The sequence below is a fragment of the Oenanthe melanoleuca genome, chromosome 23, assembly GCF_029582105.1.
Source record: "Oenanthe melanoleuca isolate GR-GAL-2019-014 chromosome 23, OMel1.0, whole genome shotgun sequence".
NCBI lineage: Eukaryota > Metazoa > Chordata > Aves > Passeriformes > Muscicapidae > Oenanthe > Oenanthe melanoleuca.
Window position 1 is genome coordinate 840,992 of NC_079356.1, and position 16,678 is coordinate 857,669.

The following is a 16,678-nucleotide window of genomic DNA, read 5'->3' on the forward strand; positions in this document are numbered from 1 at the left end:
TAACAGGGACGTGGCCAAGGAGTTTCTGTTCTCTCCCAACCGTGCAAGTGATGGTTGCTACGAGTGACAATTCCAGGAGCTGAAGCCCCAGGCAGCCTGAGGCTGCTCCAAGCAGGGAGCAGGAGCTGGGCAGGGCCTCACCTGTCCCTTGAAGGCGTCGATGATGAACTGCAGGGACTGGGGCTGCACACACTCGATGCACTTCTGCACCACGTGGTTCCCGTTCTGGTCCTTGACGCACTTGAGCACGTGCCCGTCCAGCTCCCGAACCATCTCGTTCTACAGGGCACACACACAAACAGAAAGCACCACCAGCATCCTGGCACAGAGGCAGGGATGGCACAGCATCAGCCTGCTCCAAGGCCTGGGACATGAGGCTTTGCTGGACACAGAGCCAGCAGGGAAAATCCCAGTCTGACATCCCTCGGGTGTGGGAGAGTCCCTGGAGCAGGAGCCTGGAGCTCCACTCCAGCCCAAACCATCCTGGCATTCTAGGAAGATGAATCCCCCCTTCCTGGAGCTCCACTCCAGCCCAAACCATCCTGGGATTCTAGGAAGATGAATCCCCCCACTTCCTGGAGCTCCACTCCATCCCAAACCATCCTGGCATTCTAGGAAGATGAATCCCCCCTTCCTGGAGCTCCACTCCAGCCCAAACCATCCTGGCATTCTAGGAAGATGAATCCCCCCCCTTCCTGGAGCTCCACTCCAGCCCAAACCATCCTGGCATTCTAGGAAGATGAAGCCCTCCTTCTTGATGAGCATCCTCCTCCAAGAATCCAAATTAAAGAAATCCTAACTGAGCCACAGCTTTCCTGTCCATTCCCCATTTTCCTCTCTGCTCCCCTCAAAGAGAAGCAAATCTAAAATGCACAAAGTCCACAAACTCTTTGGGTATCAGGGTCACCTGTCACTAAAACAGGGTCAGCTCTGAGCTCAGGACTTGCTGGGATCTTACACAGGTGATAATTAAGGAATTAATGAAGTTCAGACATGACTGATGTACCCCATGTGCAGGGTGGAAGCCCCACTCACAAACAGAAATGACACTTTGGGGCATTTTAATGCTCTGACAGATCTGGGTGAGTTCAGTTTTGAAGTGAATCAAACCCAGGAATTTTGGAAGCACTGAGTACTCGAAACAGCCACTCTGGAGGAGACAGCAAAGCCTTGGAGCAGCAGTGCTGGAGCCCAGGCACTGCCCTGCTGACACACTTGGCTCAGGCTCAGCCTAAAGGGAAAGACCTCTCCTAAAGCCTCTTTCATATTTTTAATTTCATAACCTACATTGAGATTCCTGTTACAACCATTCCCAACCCTCCCTGAGCCAGCCTGCCCAGCATATTTTTCATCTCAGTTCATTGTTCCTAAGACCCTTGAGGAAGGGTTTATTAATGAGCTCTGAGTGGGGCTATCAGCCACATCTCTCCAAGCCAGAACCAGGAGCTCCTCATCCATCTCCCTGCAGGAGAGCAGGATGCTGACCCACATAGCAACAGCTCACTGCACATTGAAGGCAAAACTCTTCCTTCAAGGGATTTAAAAATCTCTTTTAATTCACCCTCACTCAGTTTTCCCTACACACACGATCTGCTTCCAGGGAATCCACAGAGAAGCAGCCCCAAGGCCAGGGAAGGGGAACAAGGAGGTGACAGTGACAACAGGGACGGTGGCACAAGGAACACCACAGACAGGGAACAGCAGGCACAGGAGGGACACCTCAGGAACGTCAAACATCAAGAAGAAAGTTAAAATTGAAACTTACAATTACCTGCTGGTCTGGGGGGATGAACTCCAGGGCCTTCTGGATCACCCTGCAGCCGTACATCTGCAGCGCCAGCGACAGCACGTGCCCGCGGATGCGCTCTGCCAGCGCCAGCTTCTGCTCCAGGCTGCCAAACTGCCACACAACAGTCACTGCAGGGACACCCCTGCCCGGCACAGCCCTGCCCCACCCTGGCACAGCAGTGAGAGATCCCCCTCCCACAGCCAGGCGCGTTCTGGGTGTGCCTGGCACAGCCCAGAGGGGCTGCAGCCACCCGGCACCTGCCAGGCTCCAGCCCTGCCAGAGCTCCAGGAGTGCTGGGACAACGTCTCAGGGGGCATTGCTGGGGTGGCTGGGCAGGGCCAGGGGTTGGATTGGATCCTGGTGGGTGCCTCCAGCTCTGGAGATTCTGTGATTCTGATTCTCAATTGCTGGGCAGAAGCACCAGGAACATCTGGTGAAGGACCAGAGCAGTGCCCACAGAGAGGGGTGGAGGGACACAGCCCTTTTCCAGCAGCTGCTGTCACTGGGGAAGTTCCTCCCTGGTCCCTAAGTCCAGGAGCACTGAGCTCAGCACAGCATCCTGGGCAAGCTCTGCTGGATCTGCCCCTCACAGAACCCCAGAGTGCTTTGGGCTGGAAGGGACCTTAAGGCTCAGCTCATTCCAACCCCCTTCCACTTCCCACAGGAAATTTTATCTTCTGCACACCCTGCTGTCTACCCTGACACATTCTGCTCCTCCAAGTGTTACTGGTCAGAGGAATCTGAGTCCCACCCTCAGTCAGCCCAGCAGGACAGACCCAAGAGAAGTGCTGACAGCTGTCCAGGATTTCAGCCTCAAGGCAGGGCTCTCCAGGCTCACCCAACACCTGAGCACAGCAGGAACCCCAGAGGAGCTGCAGGGGAGGGCAGACTCACCTCAAAGAACTTCTGGATGACATAGTTCCCAAAGACATCCACCATGAGCTGATAGGCTGCCTGCAGGATCTCGTTGAACACCAGCTGACGCTCTGCCGGGGTGGCACGCTCCAGTTTCAGCTGAATGAACCTGCAAACAGCCTTGGGGTGAGGCCATGGGCACATCTGCTCATTCAGCTCCTTCCCAAAGCCTCGCCCCTGTGCTCCACAAACCACCATGAAAAATCCTATCATTAACCTGAGTGTCCTATTACAGGTTAAATATCCAAACTGCAGGTATTTTAGTGATCCACAAGTCACAAAGCTCTTGCAAACACAGATGATTTATCAGCCATCTGAAAGCTCAGGGTGGTCACAGACAGGAGGCCCATGGCCACATTGGAATCCTTGCTCCAAGCAAAGCAGATCTCAGTGGAGTAATGGAGGATGGCCTCGTGCTTTTCAAATGAATTGAGCTGTGCCAGGGGGATGAGACAGCAAAGCAGGGGAGCTCCTTTGAGAGCAGAATTCCTGCTGCCAGCTCCTGTCCTCAGCCTTGGACAACACACCCAGGCATGCACAGGGACTGCTGGGGTGTCTGGGCAGGGCCAGGAGTTGGACTGGACAGCCCTGGGAGATTCTGACTGTGGCCCTGGCTTGGCTTTTCCCACTTATTTCTTGCTCTGCCTCAGCTCACAACCATGAAAACTGGAAAACCCAACCACAAAATGCAACTGCAGAACACAACCACAAAACACAAGCAAAGAACACAGAACAGAACCAAGCACAGAACAGAACCCCAGAACACAATCCAACCCCAGCACACACACAATCCCAGCACACAACCCCAGCACACACACACACACACACACCCACACACACACACAGACACACACACACACACTCACCCCCCAGCACGCGCACACACACACAGACACACACACACACTCCCCCAGCACACACACACACACACACACTCACCCCCCAGCACACACACACACACACCCAGCACACACACACACACACACACACACACTCACCTCCCAGCACACACACACACACACTCACCCCCCAGCACTCACACACACACCCAGCACACACACACCCCCAGCCCAGCACACACCCCCAGCCCAGCACACACACACACACACACTCCCAGCACACACACACACACTCCCAGCACTCACACACACAGACACACACACACACTCCCAGCACACACACACCCCCAGCCCAGCACACACACACACACTCCCAGCACTCCCACACACACTCCCACACACACACACACACTCCCAGCACACACACAAACACACCCCCAGCCCAGCACACACCCCCAGCCCAGCACACACCCCCAGCCCAGCACGCAGCCCCGCACACCTGGAGCCGTGCTGGTCCTGCGAGAACTCCATGATGTGGCCGGCGATCTCGCGCAGCTGCAGGTTGGGGTAGCGGTTGTTGCGGAAGTCCTCGAGCAGGCGGCTGCGGCCCGAGGGCATCACGTCGGACATGCCGTAGCGCAGGCGCGAGGGCGGGAACAGCGCGCTGCTGGGGCTGAACAGGCTGGAGGCGCTGCTGGCGCTGCGGTACTTGGCCTCCGCCCCCGGCGCCGCAGAGATGTACCGGCCACTGCCGTTCGTCAGACCCCCTGCGGGCACGGGACGGGGTGAGGGCAGGGACAGGGCAGGGACAGGGGTGAGGAACAGGGCAGGGACAGGGCAGGGTAAGGGACAGGGTGAGGAGCAGGGCATGGACAGGGTAAGGGACAGGGTAAGGGACAGGGCATTGATGGGGTAAGGGACAGGGACAGGGACAGGGTATGGACAGGGCAGGGTAAGGGACAGGGACAGGGGTGAGGAACAGGGACAGGGAACAGGGCAGGGTAAGGGACAGGGCAGGGTAAGAGACAGGGACAGGGACAGGGTGAGGAGCAGGGCAGGGTAAGGGACAGGGTAAGGGACAGGGCATTGATGGGGTAAGGGACAGGGACAGGGTGAGGAGCAGGGCAGGGTAAGGGACAGGGACAGGGCAGGGGTGAGGAACAGGGCATGGATGGGGTGAGGAATAGGGCAGGGTAAGGGGTGAGGATCAGGGAATGGATGGGGTGAGGACAGGGAATGGATGAGGTAAGGAACAGGGAATGGATGGGGTGAGGGACAAGGAAATGAGGAATGGATGGGGATAAGGATAAAGGGGACAGGACACAGATGAGGATAAGGAACAAGGCATGGATGGGCCTCATCCCCTCACACAGGGATGTGACATTGAATCCCTGAGTTCTGTTCCATCATTGGGGGGTCTGACATTCAGCTAAGCAGGATTTGGGGATTTCTAAGAAGAATTTCTAGCTGGGATTTTTAGGCAGGGTTTCCTCACTGTGTGTTCAGGCCTTGGAACAGCCCAGGGAGGTTTGGAATCCCCATCCAAGGAATTCACATGGGGACATGTCCAAGCATCTGTGGCACTGCTGGGTTGGGCTGGAACAGCTACAGACTCCAGCAAAGGATCTGATCCCTTCTAATCACAGTATTCTGAATCTGCCTCTACTCATCAGTGACTGTGACTTTCTGACAGAGCAAAACAACTTCTGTTCCTCCATCTGTGTCCAAACTGCCCGAACCAGACCAGTGGCAATCCCAACACTACCAAATTCTAGCTTTTTTTTGCTGTCTCCACTGCCTTTGCCTCCATCCTCAGGTTTTTTCCACCTCTCCTGCTGCCCTGGCAAGGACTGAGTTAAAAGAAGTGTGCTGGGAGTGGGGAATAGGTATAAAAGTATTAAAAATACAGAGAAAAAACCACAAATCACTATTGAACACAGGTAAATACCAGGAAATTAAAACCAAGAAGGATTTTAAACTGCTAAATGGCTGAAATATCTGCAGAGATGCTGCTACCCAAAAACAGGAGTATGGGGACAGCTGGTGCTTCATCCCACAAAGAGAGGCTCTGACAGGAACAAACTTAAACCTTCCCTGGCTGCAGCTTTTCAGGATGTGGCTCAGCAGGTGGCAGAGGATGTGATTTCTGCCTTTCCTGCAGGGCTTGGGATCCCTCTGCTGGTGCAGGAGGAGGCTGCATGGATTTCCCTGGCTGCCAGGGAGGGACAGGACACAGGGAATGGCTCCCACTGCCAGGGGCAGGGCTGGGGGGATCCTGGCAATTCCATCCCAGGGAACAATTCCTGCCCCAAATCCCACCCAAATCTCCACTTTTTCAACATGAAGCCACTCCCTGTGTCCTGTCCCTCCATCCCTGTCCCCAGCCCCTCTGCAGCTCTCCTGGAGCCCCTTCAGGCCCTGCCTGGAGCTTCCCCTCCCCATCAGAACTCAATTTATACCCAAAGGAAACCAGACCTGTCCTTCCCACTGCCCTCCACTACCAGTGAAGGAGAAACTTTAAAAAAAAAAGTGACTTTTCATGGGTTTCAAGGTCAAATCTCCCAAAAGTAGAGCTATCCCAGGTGAGATCTGAGCCTCAGCATCACCCAGCAGGGAATGAGCACAGAGGGGACAAGGCCACAAGGACAGCAATATTTTGGGAGGATGGGAAGCCCCACACTGATCCTCTGGAGCACAGCCCATTTCTGGGTGCTAATTCCAATTTCTTTCCAGAATTTGCTCCCAAACAGATCCACCTTCCTCTGATCCAGAGGGATGCTTAAGATTCTTTGATTCCCAAGAATTTTTTAAGACTTTTTTTTTTTTTTTTTTTTTTTTGCTGCAGGGGCAATGAACTTTTTCCTACTGCCAGGTTTGGAATCTGCTTCCTCCTCAGGACTAATTTATTGTGGCCATTTAACTGTCAGCCAAGGCCTCCCCAGCTGCATAAATCAAGGTAAAATCCTTCCAGTTCCATTAAAGCTCTGAACAAGGCACCATGGTAAATCTAAACCTGATCTCCAAAAATCATATTTATGACTATTCCAGCTAACCTAGAGCCAGCACTGGATTTATCACACATGCATGGAATAAACATGATAAATCCAGAGTCTGCTGAGGGGGGAACTGCTCTGAGAAGCAGAAGTTTTGTTAAACCCAGCAGATTCATGACACAACCAAAACCAAGTGAATTTCTGGAGGAAATATTAAATTACCTGCTGCAGGTGCAACAAATAATCTCTTTGGTTTGTTTATGAGGGAGTGAACACTTCAGGAGGTTCAGATGAGCATTGCTTTATTATTTAATATTTGCTTTATTTATTTTTAAGATTTACTTTATTGCAGGCCAGGCAGAAGGTCTTTGAGAAGATTCAGCTGCACAAAGTCATGGATCTTCCCAAAATTATTCATCTTGTGCTTTTGATAAGGCCACACTGATGGGAAATTTTCCAAGGTAAACTCAGCAAATCCTCAGCTCTAAGCTGAGAACTGCTCCAGGGAATATTGGTTAAAAGGAGGAATTGTATTCCAAGCTCATTATTCCCAATTTAATGGGTATTTTAAAACATCCCCCTTAAAACCATTTAAATTGAAGATCAACCCTCCTTATCTATTGTATTCCACAAACCACTGCTGCTGTTACCAAGACCTGTGCAAGAAAATGCTGGTTTTGAAACACTTGGGAATATCATCCCTAACTTGGAGCTGAGGAAATGAGGAAGGAAGATGGAAAGTGTTCCCAGCTGAACCATGCAGGACACACACACCAGGAGGGCTGGACTTGAATTAAAGACAGTTTTCCACCCAAATGTTTGTGGGACCCACCCAACTGAGGAAAGCAGGGAATGAGGGATGCTCCAGGGACAGCAGGACAGGACCCTGACCCAGGCTCAGGCAGGAGGAGGCTCAGCAGGGCTCTGGCTCAGGATCAGGCAGGAGCAGAACCAGAGCAGGACCCTGACCCAGGATCAGAAGGGCTCTGACCCAGGCTCAGGAAGGTTCTGACCCAGTACCAGGAAGGCTCTAACCCAGTACCATGAAGGTTCTAACCCAGTACCAGGCAGAAGCAGGGCAGGCTCTGACCCAGTACCAGGAAGGCTCTCACCCAGGATCAGGAAGGTTCTAACCCAATACCCAGTACCAGGAAGGTTCTAACCCAGGCTCAAGAAGGCTCTAATCCAGGATCAGGAAGGTTCTGACCCAGGCTCAAGCAGAAGCAGGGTAGGCTCTTACCCAGAATCAGGAAGGTTCTAACCCAGTACCCAGAACCATGAAGGTTCTAACCCAGGCTCAAGAAGGCTCTAACCCAGGATCAGGAAGGTTCTAACCCAGGCTCAAGCAGAAGCAGGGCAGGCTCTTACCCAGGTTGAGGCTGGAGGAGGAGCCGTGCGAGGACAATGACGGAGGAGGAGTCTGGGAGTGGCCGGGGCCCTGGCTGGGCAGGGGCATGCCCACGGGCCCGGGGGAGGAGGAGAAGCCCAGGCCGTTGTAGAAGCTGTGGCCGATGGGGGTCAGGCTGCTGGAGGTTCTCTTGTAGAGCTCGCTGCTGCCCGTCAGCGAGTCCCGCCGCGAGCCGCTGCCCGTGCTGGAGCTGCCCACTGCAGAATGGGGATGGGATGGGAAATGGAAATGGGAGTGAGAGCAGCCCTGAGCTCAGCCCCTCGTGCCTGCACAAACCAGCCACCGACACCAGCTCCAGCACTGGAACTCGCTGGCAATGAGCAAACGGCTGAGCAATTACTGGGAACCCCATCCTTGCCTCCGGTGCTCTGGAGGATTGTTCTGAGAGAGCACAGGGAGAAACTGCTCCAGAAACCCAGCAGCAGCAAGGGCAGGAGATTCCTGAGGGAAGGGACCACGCTGGCTTGGGACACACCTGGGGACAGGCTGGGGACACACCTGGGGACAGCCTGAGACCTTGGGGACACAGTGACACCTTTGAGGACACACCTGGGGACACAGTGAGCACCTGGGGACACGCTGAGCCCTTTGAGGACTCTCTGAGCACTTGGGGACACAGTGACATCTTTGGGGACACACCTGGGGACAGTGACACCTTTGCTCAGCCCCTCAGGGCAGCCTGAGCTCCCCCCCTCCCTCTCCCAGACCAGCAGCCCTGAACTCCCGGTCCATTCTCTGCCATCATAGCCCTGGGAGATTTCCCCTCTGAGGGACCCCACTGGGAGGTTTTTTTCCCTAAATTTGCCCTAAACCAGGACACATCTCTTCAGAGCAGAGAGAGGTTTTGTTGCATTCTTGTGTTGGGGAGTGCTTTGCCTGTTAAACAAACACTTCTCTCTGAAGAGCTATTCCCCCAGCCCAGCTGGGGCAGGCACAGCTGAACCCCTTTCCCCAAGGCCCCCCAGCCCAGCTGGGGCAGGCACAGCTGAACCTCTTTCCCAGAGCCCCCCCAGGCCCCCCAGAGCCCCCCCAGGCCCCCCAGAAGCCCCCCAGAGCCCCCAGCCCCTCTCTCACCCGCGGTGCCGAAGCCGCCCAGCGCCGAGCCCAGCGTGGCCGAGCCCAGCTGGGGCAGGCACAGTTTAACCCCTTCCCCAGAAGCCCCCCAGAGCCCCCCAGCCCCCCCAGAGCCCCCAGCCCCTCCCTCACCCGCGGTGCCGAAGCCGCCCAGCGCCGAGCCCAGCGTGGCCGAGCCCAGCGCGGCCCCCAGGGAGCTGCTGCTGCCGAAGCCCAGCGAGGTGTTGGGCTGGGCGGAGCCCTGCGAGAAGAGCGAGCTGCTCTGCGAGCTGCTGCTCAGGGAGCTGTTGCCGTAGAAGGAGCTGGAGGCCAGGTTGCTGGTGGGCTGCTGCTGGGGCTGGGGCTGGGGCTGCTGCGTGCCCAGGGGCCGGAAGGGGCCGTTGGTGGTCCCTGCCAGCCCCCCCGCCGCTCCGTTGGCCGATGCTGCTGCCGCCGCCACCGCTGCAAAAATGGGAAAAACCCACTGAAAAAATCCAGTTCCATCACAGCTCTGCAAGTTCAAAACTAGCAGGTGGCTCTGAACTGCTAGAGGTTTTATCTTTCAGGACCAAACTTGTTGGGGAGGGAATAGAAAAATCTCATGAGTGCCTGGCAAGTAGTTCTGAACCAAGAGATGAAACAGAGATGTTGGCATACTCTGATATAGATGCTGAAAACAGCCATGTGAAGGTTTGAGGCTCTTCTTTTGTTTGGACGATACCAATGCCACAAACACCAAAGAACCAACAGACATCCTGTCCCAAGGCTGGCAGGAAAGGTCTGAAGATAAGGGTTACAGATAAGAAAGACATAAAACATGGGAATTTAGTAGTTCCTATAGGTTGCATGCAAATATTAGGAAGTTAGTATATTGTATTAGATGGGTTATTGGAAATTAGAATATTCATCATAGAAGAATAATTATTGTATTGTAAATGGGAAATCTCTCTCTTGCTCTCTCTCACCCCCTTGCTCTTATCTCTCACTTCTCACTCTCCATGCTCTACACTCTCTCACACCCACACCTTTATAATAAACTACAAACCTGAAGAACAGAAAACACAGAGCTCCTGAGTCTGTCCTGACCGTCCAACCAACAATACCCACCAAAACCCCCACACAGACTCTGCATAAATCTGTGTTTTCTATCTGAGCTGCCCAGACTCCAGCCATGCCCAGCTGCTCTTGCTGCTCTCGTGCTCTTGGAGCTGCACACATCAAAACCAGGAATGGTTCTGTCTCCAAAGATCCACGAGTCCAATCAGTGCAGCCCCAACTCCCAAGGGCCAATTAAGAAACCCAAGTTTTGAAATAATTGAAACGATCCTTCAGCAGATGAAACAATGTCCTGCAGTGCCAAGAACATCAAACCCGAGGACTTTTGGTTTTCAGCCAGTTCCAAAGTTAAATAAAAAGCAAAATAAACAAGAGCTATGAGAAAACAATTAAAAGGCCTATTTCATAATCTGAGCCCAGTGCCGGCAGGAGCTGCTCACACCAATAAATTCTGGCTGAAAAATCCTTTTAAAAGACTTGAACTTCCAAGGAACCCAAATAAATGCCAAAGCAACTCATGGCAAAGGCCAATTTGGGCACAGTGATGTCATAAGGCACAAATCATGAAATGGTCTGGGGTGGAAAGGACCTGAAAACTCATCCAGTGCCACCCCAGGGACATCTCCCACTGTCCCAGGCTGCTCCCAGTGTCCAGCCTGGCCTTGGGCACTGCCAGGGATCCAGGGGCAGCCACAGCTGCTCTGGCAATTCCATCCCAGCCCTGCCCACCCTCCCAGGGAACAATTCCTGCCCAAGATCTCCCCAGCCCTGCCCTCTGGCAGTGGGAGCCATTCCCTGTGCCTGTCCCTCCATCCTTGTCCCCAGCCCCTCTGCAGCTCTCCTGGAGCCACTGGGAATTCTGAAGGCTCTAGAAGGTGGCAAAGCAGGTGCCAGGGCACACAGCTGAATACCTGCTGGGAAACTCTACCAAGTAATTCCAGTTCCTGCTCCTCCCTCTCCGTGGCTGCTCCGGAGGCTCAGCCCAGGTTGAGCACAGAGGATGATTCTCAGCAACCCCTGGATGGATCTCAGTGAGGGCAAGTTTGTCATCACTGCCAGCGGAGCACGGAGGGCTGGGGACACTGGGGACACTGCAGGAACTGGGAGGGACCAGAATTCACCTGCCTGGACCACTGGGGGTGGCAGGACTCACCTGCCTGGGCAGGGACAGGACTCACCTGTTTGAGCAGGAGGGACAGGACTCACCTGTTTGAGGAGGGGACAGGAGGGACAGGACTCACCTGCCTGGGCAGGAGGGACAGGACTCACCTGCCTGGGCTGCAGAGGAGCTGATGATGACAGGGGCAGGGGCCACCAGGCGCACAGGAGCCCCCAGGCCGTTCCTGGCCCCAGCATTGACCACCAGGGCTCCAGTTTGGTCGTAGTAAGCAGCAGGAGCCAGCACTGGGTAACCTGCAGAGGCAAGCACAGGTGACAGGGCAGGTGGCAAACACATCACTCATGTCACTCAGGTGAGTGCAGTGCAAGAGGGTTTATAAAAGAAAAGCTGAATGGAAGAAAAAAGAAGCAGCAAGATCAGCCTTGCTTTTCCCAAAAAATTTACGTGAAGAATTTCAGGTAGAAAAGGCTTTTTGCCTCCTGAATCTTTTCTATTACACAGTCACCAGTGTCAATTCAGCTAAACAAGGGTTTAAAACACAAAAGCACCAACTCTGCTCCATGGTAAGTACAATGTGTGCTGGGATTGCTCAGGGCTGGGGCTGCCAGGGTGCACCCACAGGGAACTTCCACTTCTGTGTTTTGGAAGGTTGGTACCATAAAATATTCTTTATAAATAAACTCTCATAAATGCTGGTGATACACACAGCAGCAGACTGACAGAATATAGTGATTCAGGCACCTCATTACAGAATTCTACATTAAATGAAAACACTAAAATTAAATGCAGTGACTCTCTGGGGTGGGGGTCACTAAGAGAATGTTCCCTGTGAATATTTGCTTTGCAAATACAGGTACAGACATTTATCTGTAATTGTATATATCTGTAATTGTATGTATCTGTAATTGTATATATGTGTGGATATCCTCTGCAAATATAACCTAAATAACAGAGATCAAACGAAATCTGCACAGTTCACTTTGTAACTTAACACTGCAACATTCTTCTTAAACAATTAAATACCCATTAATAACCACATGACACTGCCAGCAAGGAGACTGAAACTCAAATAATCATTTTTTCCTTACATGTGACCAGCAGGACATACCTGCACGTTATTCTAATGAGCTCAGCTTTGTCCTTTGCCATCACAATAATATTCTGAATAACTCAATTTCAGCAGCATTTTACCCCCAAGCCTCAGGGATCAGAATTCAGCAGCTTCTCCAATGAAGAGCTAGAAATGAGAAATAAACCCTGCTCCCTTTCATCCCTTTTCTTCCCCTGTCTGGAAGAGCAGCTGTGGAAGGAAGCCCCAGTTAAGAGGAGCAGGGATGGAGAGCTGAGATAATGCACAGGACTAAGAAACCTCTGAGGTTTAAACTACAGATCCCATAAGCTTGAGCAATCCACAGAAAACCTGAAGGTGATTTTCCACAGGAGCCATCAATTCCTGGAGCACAGTGCAGCCACAGGGAGAGAACACTGCTGTCACTGGAGAGAACACTGCTGTCACTGGAGACAACACTGCTGCCACTGGAGAGAACACTGCTGCCACCTGTGCTGTCACTGCTGTCACTGGAGAGAACACTGCTGCCACCTGTGCTGTCACTGCTGCCACTGTGCCCCCCAGTGCTGCCCAGCTGGGGACACCCCCACCCTGAGGAGCCCCCAGACAACACAAGCAGGCCCTGCTGGCAGGCCAGGCAGCCCAGGAGGTGCCACCCAGGTGTCCCCTGGCTGGCACTGCTTACCTGGCATCCCTGCTGCCAGCCCCTGGCCGAAGGCCAGCGCCGAGTTGACGGCGGCGGCGGCCACCAGAGGATCCGTCTGCTGGCCCTGCTGGTTCTGGTTGGGAGTCAGGGGACGCTGGCTGGCTCCTCCACGGAGCACCTGCAGGGGACACAACAGCCACTGCTTACTCTGGGATGCAGCAGGGAGCCACTGCCACCAGGGCAGCACCAGAGGGGGAAACCTTCTCTCCTTTGCTCTTAATTCTCATCCAAAAATGACCTGGAGGGGCTGGAGCGTGTCCAGGGAAGGGGCTGAGCCCCAGGAGAGGCTGAGGGAGCTGGGAAGGGGCTCAGCCTGGAGAAAAGGAGGCTCAGGGGCCCTTGTGGCTCTGCACAACTCCCTGACAGGAGGGGACACTGGGGGGGTCGGGCTCTGGGAACAGGAACAGGGACAGGAGCAGAGGGAACGGCTCAGGCTGGGCAGGGGAGGCTCAGGGTGGGCACAGCAGGAATTTCCCCATGGAAAGGGTGGGCAGGGATTGGCAGGGGCTGCTCAGGGCACTGCAGTCCCAATCCCTGAAGTGCTCACACACAGATGTGGTGCCTGGAACAGGGTCAGTGCTGGGTTACTTCAGAGAGCTTCTCCAACCCTTGATTCCCTGATCCCAGCTCCAGCTCCCAGCCTCTGTCAGAAGTGTACAAGCCACCTGCCCACCCCAGCTAGGGTTTGGTCCCTGTCACCACAGCCCCACTGAAAGCCCTCTTGAGCAGGAGCCCTGCAAAGCCCAGTTCAGGAGGGTGACAGGAGGTGACCTGGGTGTCACCAAGCCAGCAGCCCCTGTAGAGAGCAGAGACCTGCTGACACAAGACTGCAATCCCAGGAAATCATGGCACAGAGCCCACAGTGGGTTTGTATGGCTGAGCTGCAGGGAGGAGTACCTCAGAAGGGACAGTGGCACAGTGGCTTTCCTGCCATCACCTGGGACAGGCTTGGTTTGTCAGAGCCTGGCTCAGAGCTGGGGCAGGAGTCTGCAAGCTCAGCTTATTAAAGGAGCCATCCCCATGTCCTCAGCACATCCTGCACAAAGTCACTCCCTGCCTGTCCCTGATGCTGCTAAAGGCCTTCTCAAGCCTCTGAAGGGGGGCAGTGATGCCTTGGGTGTGAACTTTTACATTTTCTAGACTCTCTGGTGCTTGGTGTGTAACTCTGAAACTTCCTGTTAGGTGTTAGTAAGTTCTCTTCACAGGATTGGATAAAACAATCCCTTCCCAGCTGGAGAATCAAGGACAACCAGTACCCAAAAATCTTAAAACAGCTGTCCCCTGTCCCCTATCCCAGCTGTCCCCTGTCCTCTATCCCAGCTGTCCCCTATCCCAGCTGTCCCCTGTCCCCTATCCCAGCTGTCCCTGCCCCAGGTGCTGCTGTCCCAGATGTCCCCCACCCCAGCTGTCCCAGCAGTCCCCTATCCCATCTATCCCAGCTGTCCCCCCCTTACCTGCTGCTGGCCCTGCTGTCCCCAGCTGTCCCCTGTCCCTATCCCATCTATCCCAGCTGTCCCAGCTGTCCCCCTTACCTGCTGCTGGCCCTGCTGTGTGCACTGCTGGCCCTGCTGTCCCCACCCCAGCTGTCCCAGCTGTCCCCCTTACCTGCTGCTGCTGGCCCTGCTGGCCCTGCTGTGTGCCCTGCTGGCCCTGCTGTCCCCACCCCAGCTGTCCCAGCTGTCCCCCTTACCTGCTGCTGCTGGCCCTGCTGGCCCTGCTGTGTGCCCTGCTGGCCCTGCTGTCCCCACCCCAGCTGTCCCACTGTCCCCCTTACCTGCTGCTGGCCCTGCTGGCCCTGCTGTGTGCACTGCTGGCCCTGCTGTCCCCTGTCCCCACCCCAGCTGTCCCAGCTGTCCCCCCTTACCTGCTGCTGGCCCTGCTGGCCCTGCTGTGTGCACTGCTGGCCCTGCTGTCCCCTGTCCCCACCCCAGCTGTCCCAGCTGTCCCCTTACCTGCTGCTGGCCCTGCTGTGTGCCCTGCTGGCCCTGCTGTCCCCTGTCCCCACCCCAGCTGTCCCACTGTCCCCCTTACCTGCTGCTGGCCCTGCTGGCCCTGCTGTGTGCCCTGCTGGCCCTGCTGTGTGCCCTGCTGGCCCTGCTGTCCCCTGTCCCCACCCCAGCTGTCCCAGCTGTCCCCTTACCTGCTGCTGGCCCTGCTGGCCCTGCTGTGTGCCCTGCTGGCCCTGCTGTCCCCACCCCAGCTGTCCCAGCTGTCCCCTTACCTGCTGCTGGCCCTGCTGGCCCTGCTGTGTGCCCTGCTGGCTGGCAGAGTTGGTGGCGGCGGCGGCGGCGGCCGCCTGCTGCTGGAAGAGGCTGGCAGGATAAACTCCCCAGGGAGTGACTCCATAGTACTGGTGAGGGACCACAGCTGGACCTGCAACACAGCACAGGGTGAGCTCCTGGGGGCAGCCAGCAGCCCAAAGCCAGCTGCACATCACTGCTGCTGCTGCAGATCTGTGTGCAACCTGCTGCAAACACAGGGATTTGCCATTTGTGTCACACATCTCTGAAAGTTTCAAGTCAGACCTGGAATTTCATCACTGCACGAGCTCAAACTCTGCCAGCAGTTATTCCATGTTGTTATTGGTGTGCCCAGGTTTATCAGGGCAGGAACAAAAATCTCCAAGCCAAACAGAGGAACCTTGTTTCAAGCAGAGAGATCAACTTCTCATCCCAGCTGACACTCACAGCTCCCAAAGAAACTTCCAAACCCTCTTCCCAGCTGGAGTGCATCAACTCTCAAGTGTTAAAATGTTCTTTTCCCAGCCCTGCTTTGCATTTGCCAGTCTCCCCTAGAAGAGGCTGCACGATCCTGTCCCTTCCCACATTCCCTCCTCAAACTTAAGAGGCTTAAAATTAATAATGATCTTGGAGAGCAGCAGAAAAACCTCACTTTTGAAGATTCCCTGTGTTTATCAGGTCTCAGGACAGCACAGGCATTTGGAGATAGCAGAATGGCAGCCTCTCTCCTTAAATAATCCCATTATATATCAATAACCTAGTTGGAATAATGCTGAGGAAGCTCTGAAAGGAGGAGCCCTTCTCTCCAAATAACATGGACAGGAATCCAATAATACTTTTTAATATGACTGTTAGATTTCTCCAGGAAAGGTCAGCAGAGAAGCAGAAGTGTTCCCTTTGATTCCCAAATGCATTCCAAGGGCTCCTTCCCCACAGCAGGAATAACTGAGGCAGAGTCAGGTGTGACACTGGAATAAACAAATCTTTACAGAAACTTGGTCATGTCTGGAGTAAAACCAGGGGTTTTTTTATTTCCAAGAGAGACACTCAGCACTTGGGCTCTGCCCAAGTCTGTGGTTCCATGGAAAATGAGGGATGACATAAAAAGGGAGGTGCAAACACAGTGCTGAGTGTTCAGTGTTAGCCTGGCTCTGACAAAGGGGAAAAATCCTGGAAATCCCTTTTCCTTCTGGCTTTTGTACTTATTCTCGATTTTTTTTATAGGAACAGGCTCAGCTGAACTCCTGCAGAATGCCAAGGACCTGGAAGAGCTCCTGCTCCCACATCCACACTTCAGGATATTCATTTCATGTTTTGTGCCAAATATTAAATTCAGATCTCAAACATGTATGAGTTACTCTCCTCACACTATGCTGGTTTGCACTACTGTGCTTTCCCTGAATTCAGGATTTAGGTGCCCAGCAGGGAGGTGCTGGCCAATTCCAGGCAGCTGCAGAACACCTGGATTTGTATCTCACCCCAAAGCCCAT

General features: G+C 54.2%; 1 protein-coding gene across 8 annotated transcripts in view; it reads right to left on the reverse strand.

Moving 5' to 3' along the window:
• Positions 1-16,678, reverse strand: part of PUM1 (pumilio RNA binding family member 1) — a 68,473-nt gene that overhangs the window by 13,313 nt on the left and 38,482 nt on the right. For 4 of the 8 annotated variants that reach the window (XM_056509381.1, XM_056509380.1, XM_056509377.1 and 1 more), the window contains exons 10-18: positions 15,170-15,321; positions 12,928-13,066; positions 11,323-11,466; positions 9,151-9,459; positions 7,905-8,141; positions 4,043-4,310; positions 2,684-2,813; positions 1,772-1,900; positions 142-279 (exon numbers count right to left, since the gene is read on the reverse strand). In XM_056509381.1, coding sequence (XP_056365356.1) covers positions 142-279; positions 1,772-1,900; positions 2,684-2,813; positions 4,043-4,310; positions 7,905-8,141; positions 9,151-9,459; positions 11,323-11,466; positions 12,928-13,066; positions 15,170-15,321 — 1,646 coding nt within the window. Of the gene's footprint in view, positions 1-141; positions 280-1,765; positions 1,901-2,683; positions 2,814-4,042; positions 4,311-7,904; positions 8,142-9,150; positions 9,460-11,322; positions 11,467-12,927; positions 13,067-15,169; positions 15,322-16,678 lie in introns of all 8 variants that reach the window. The other 4 variants (XM_056509375.1, XM_056509373.1, XM_056509376.1 and 1 more) reach the window with 1 other exon arrangement.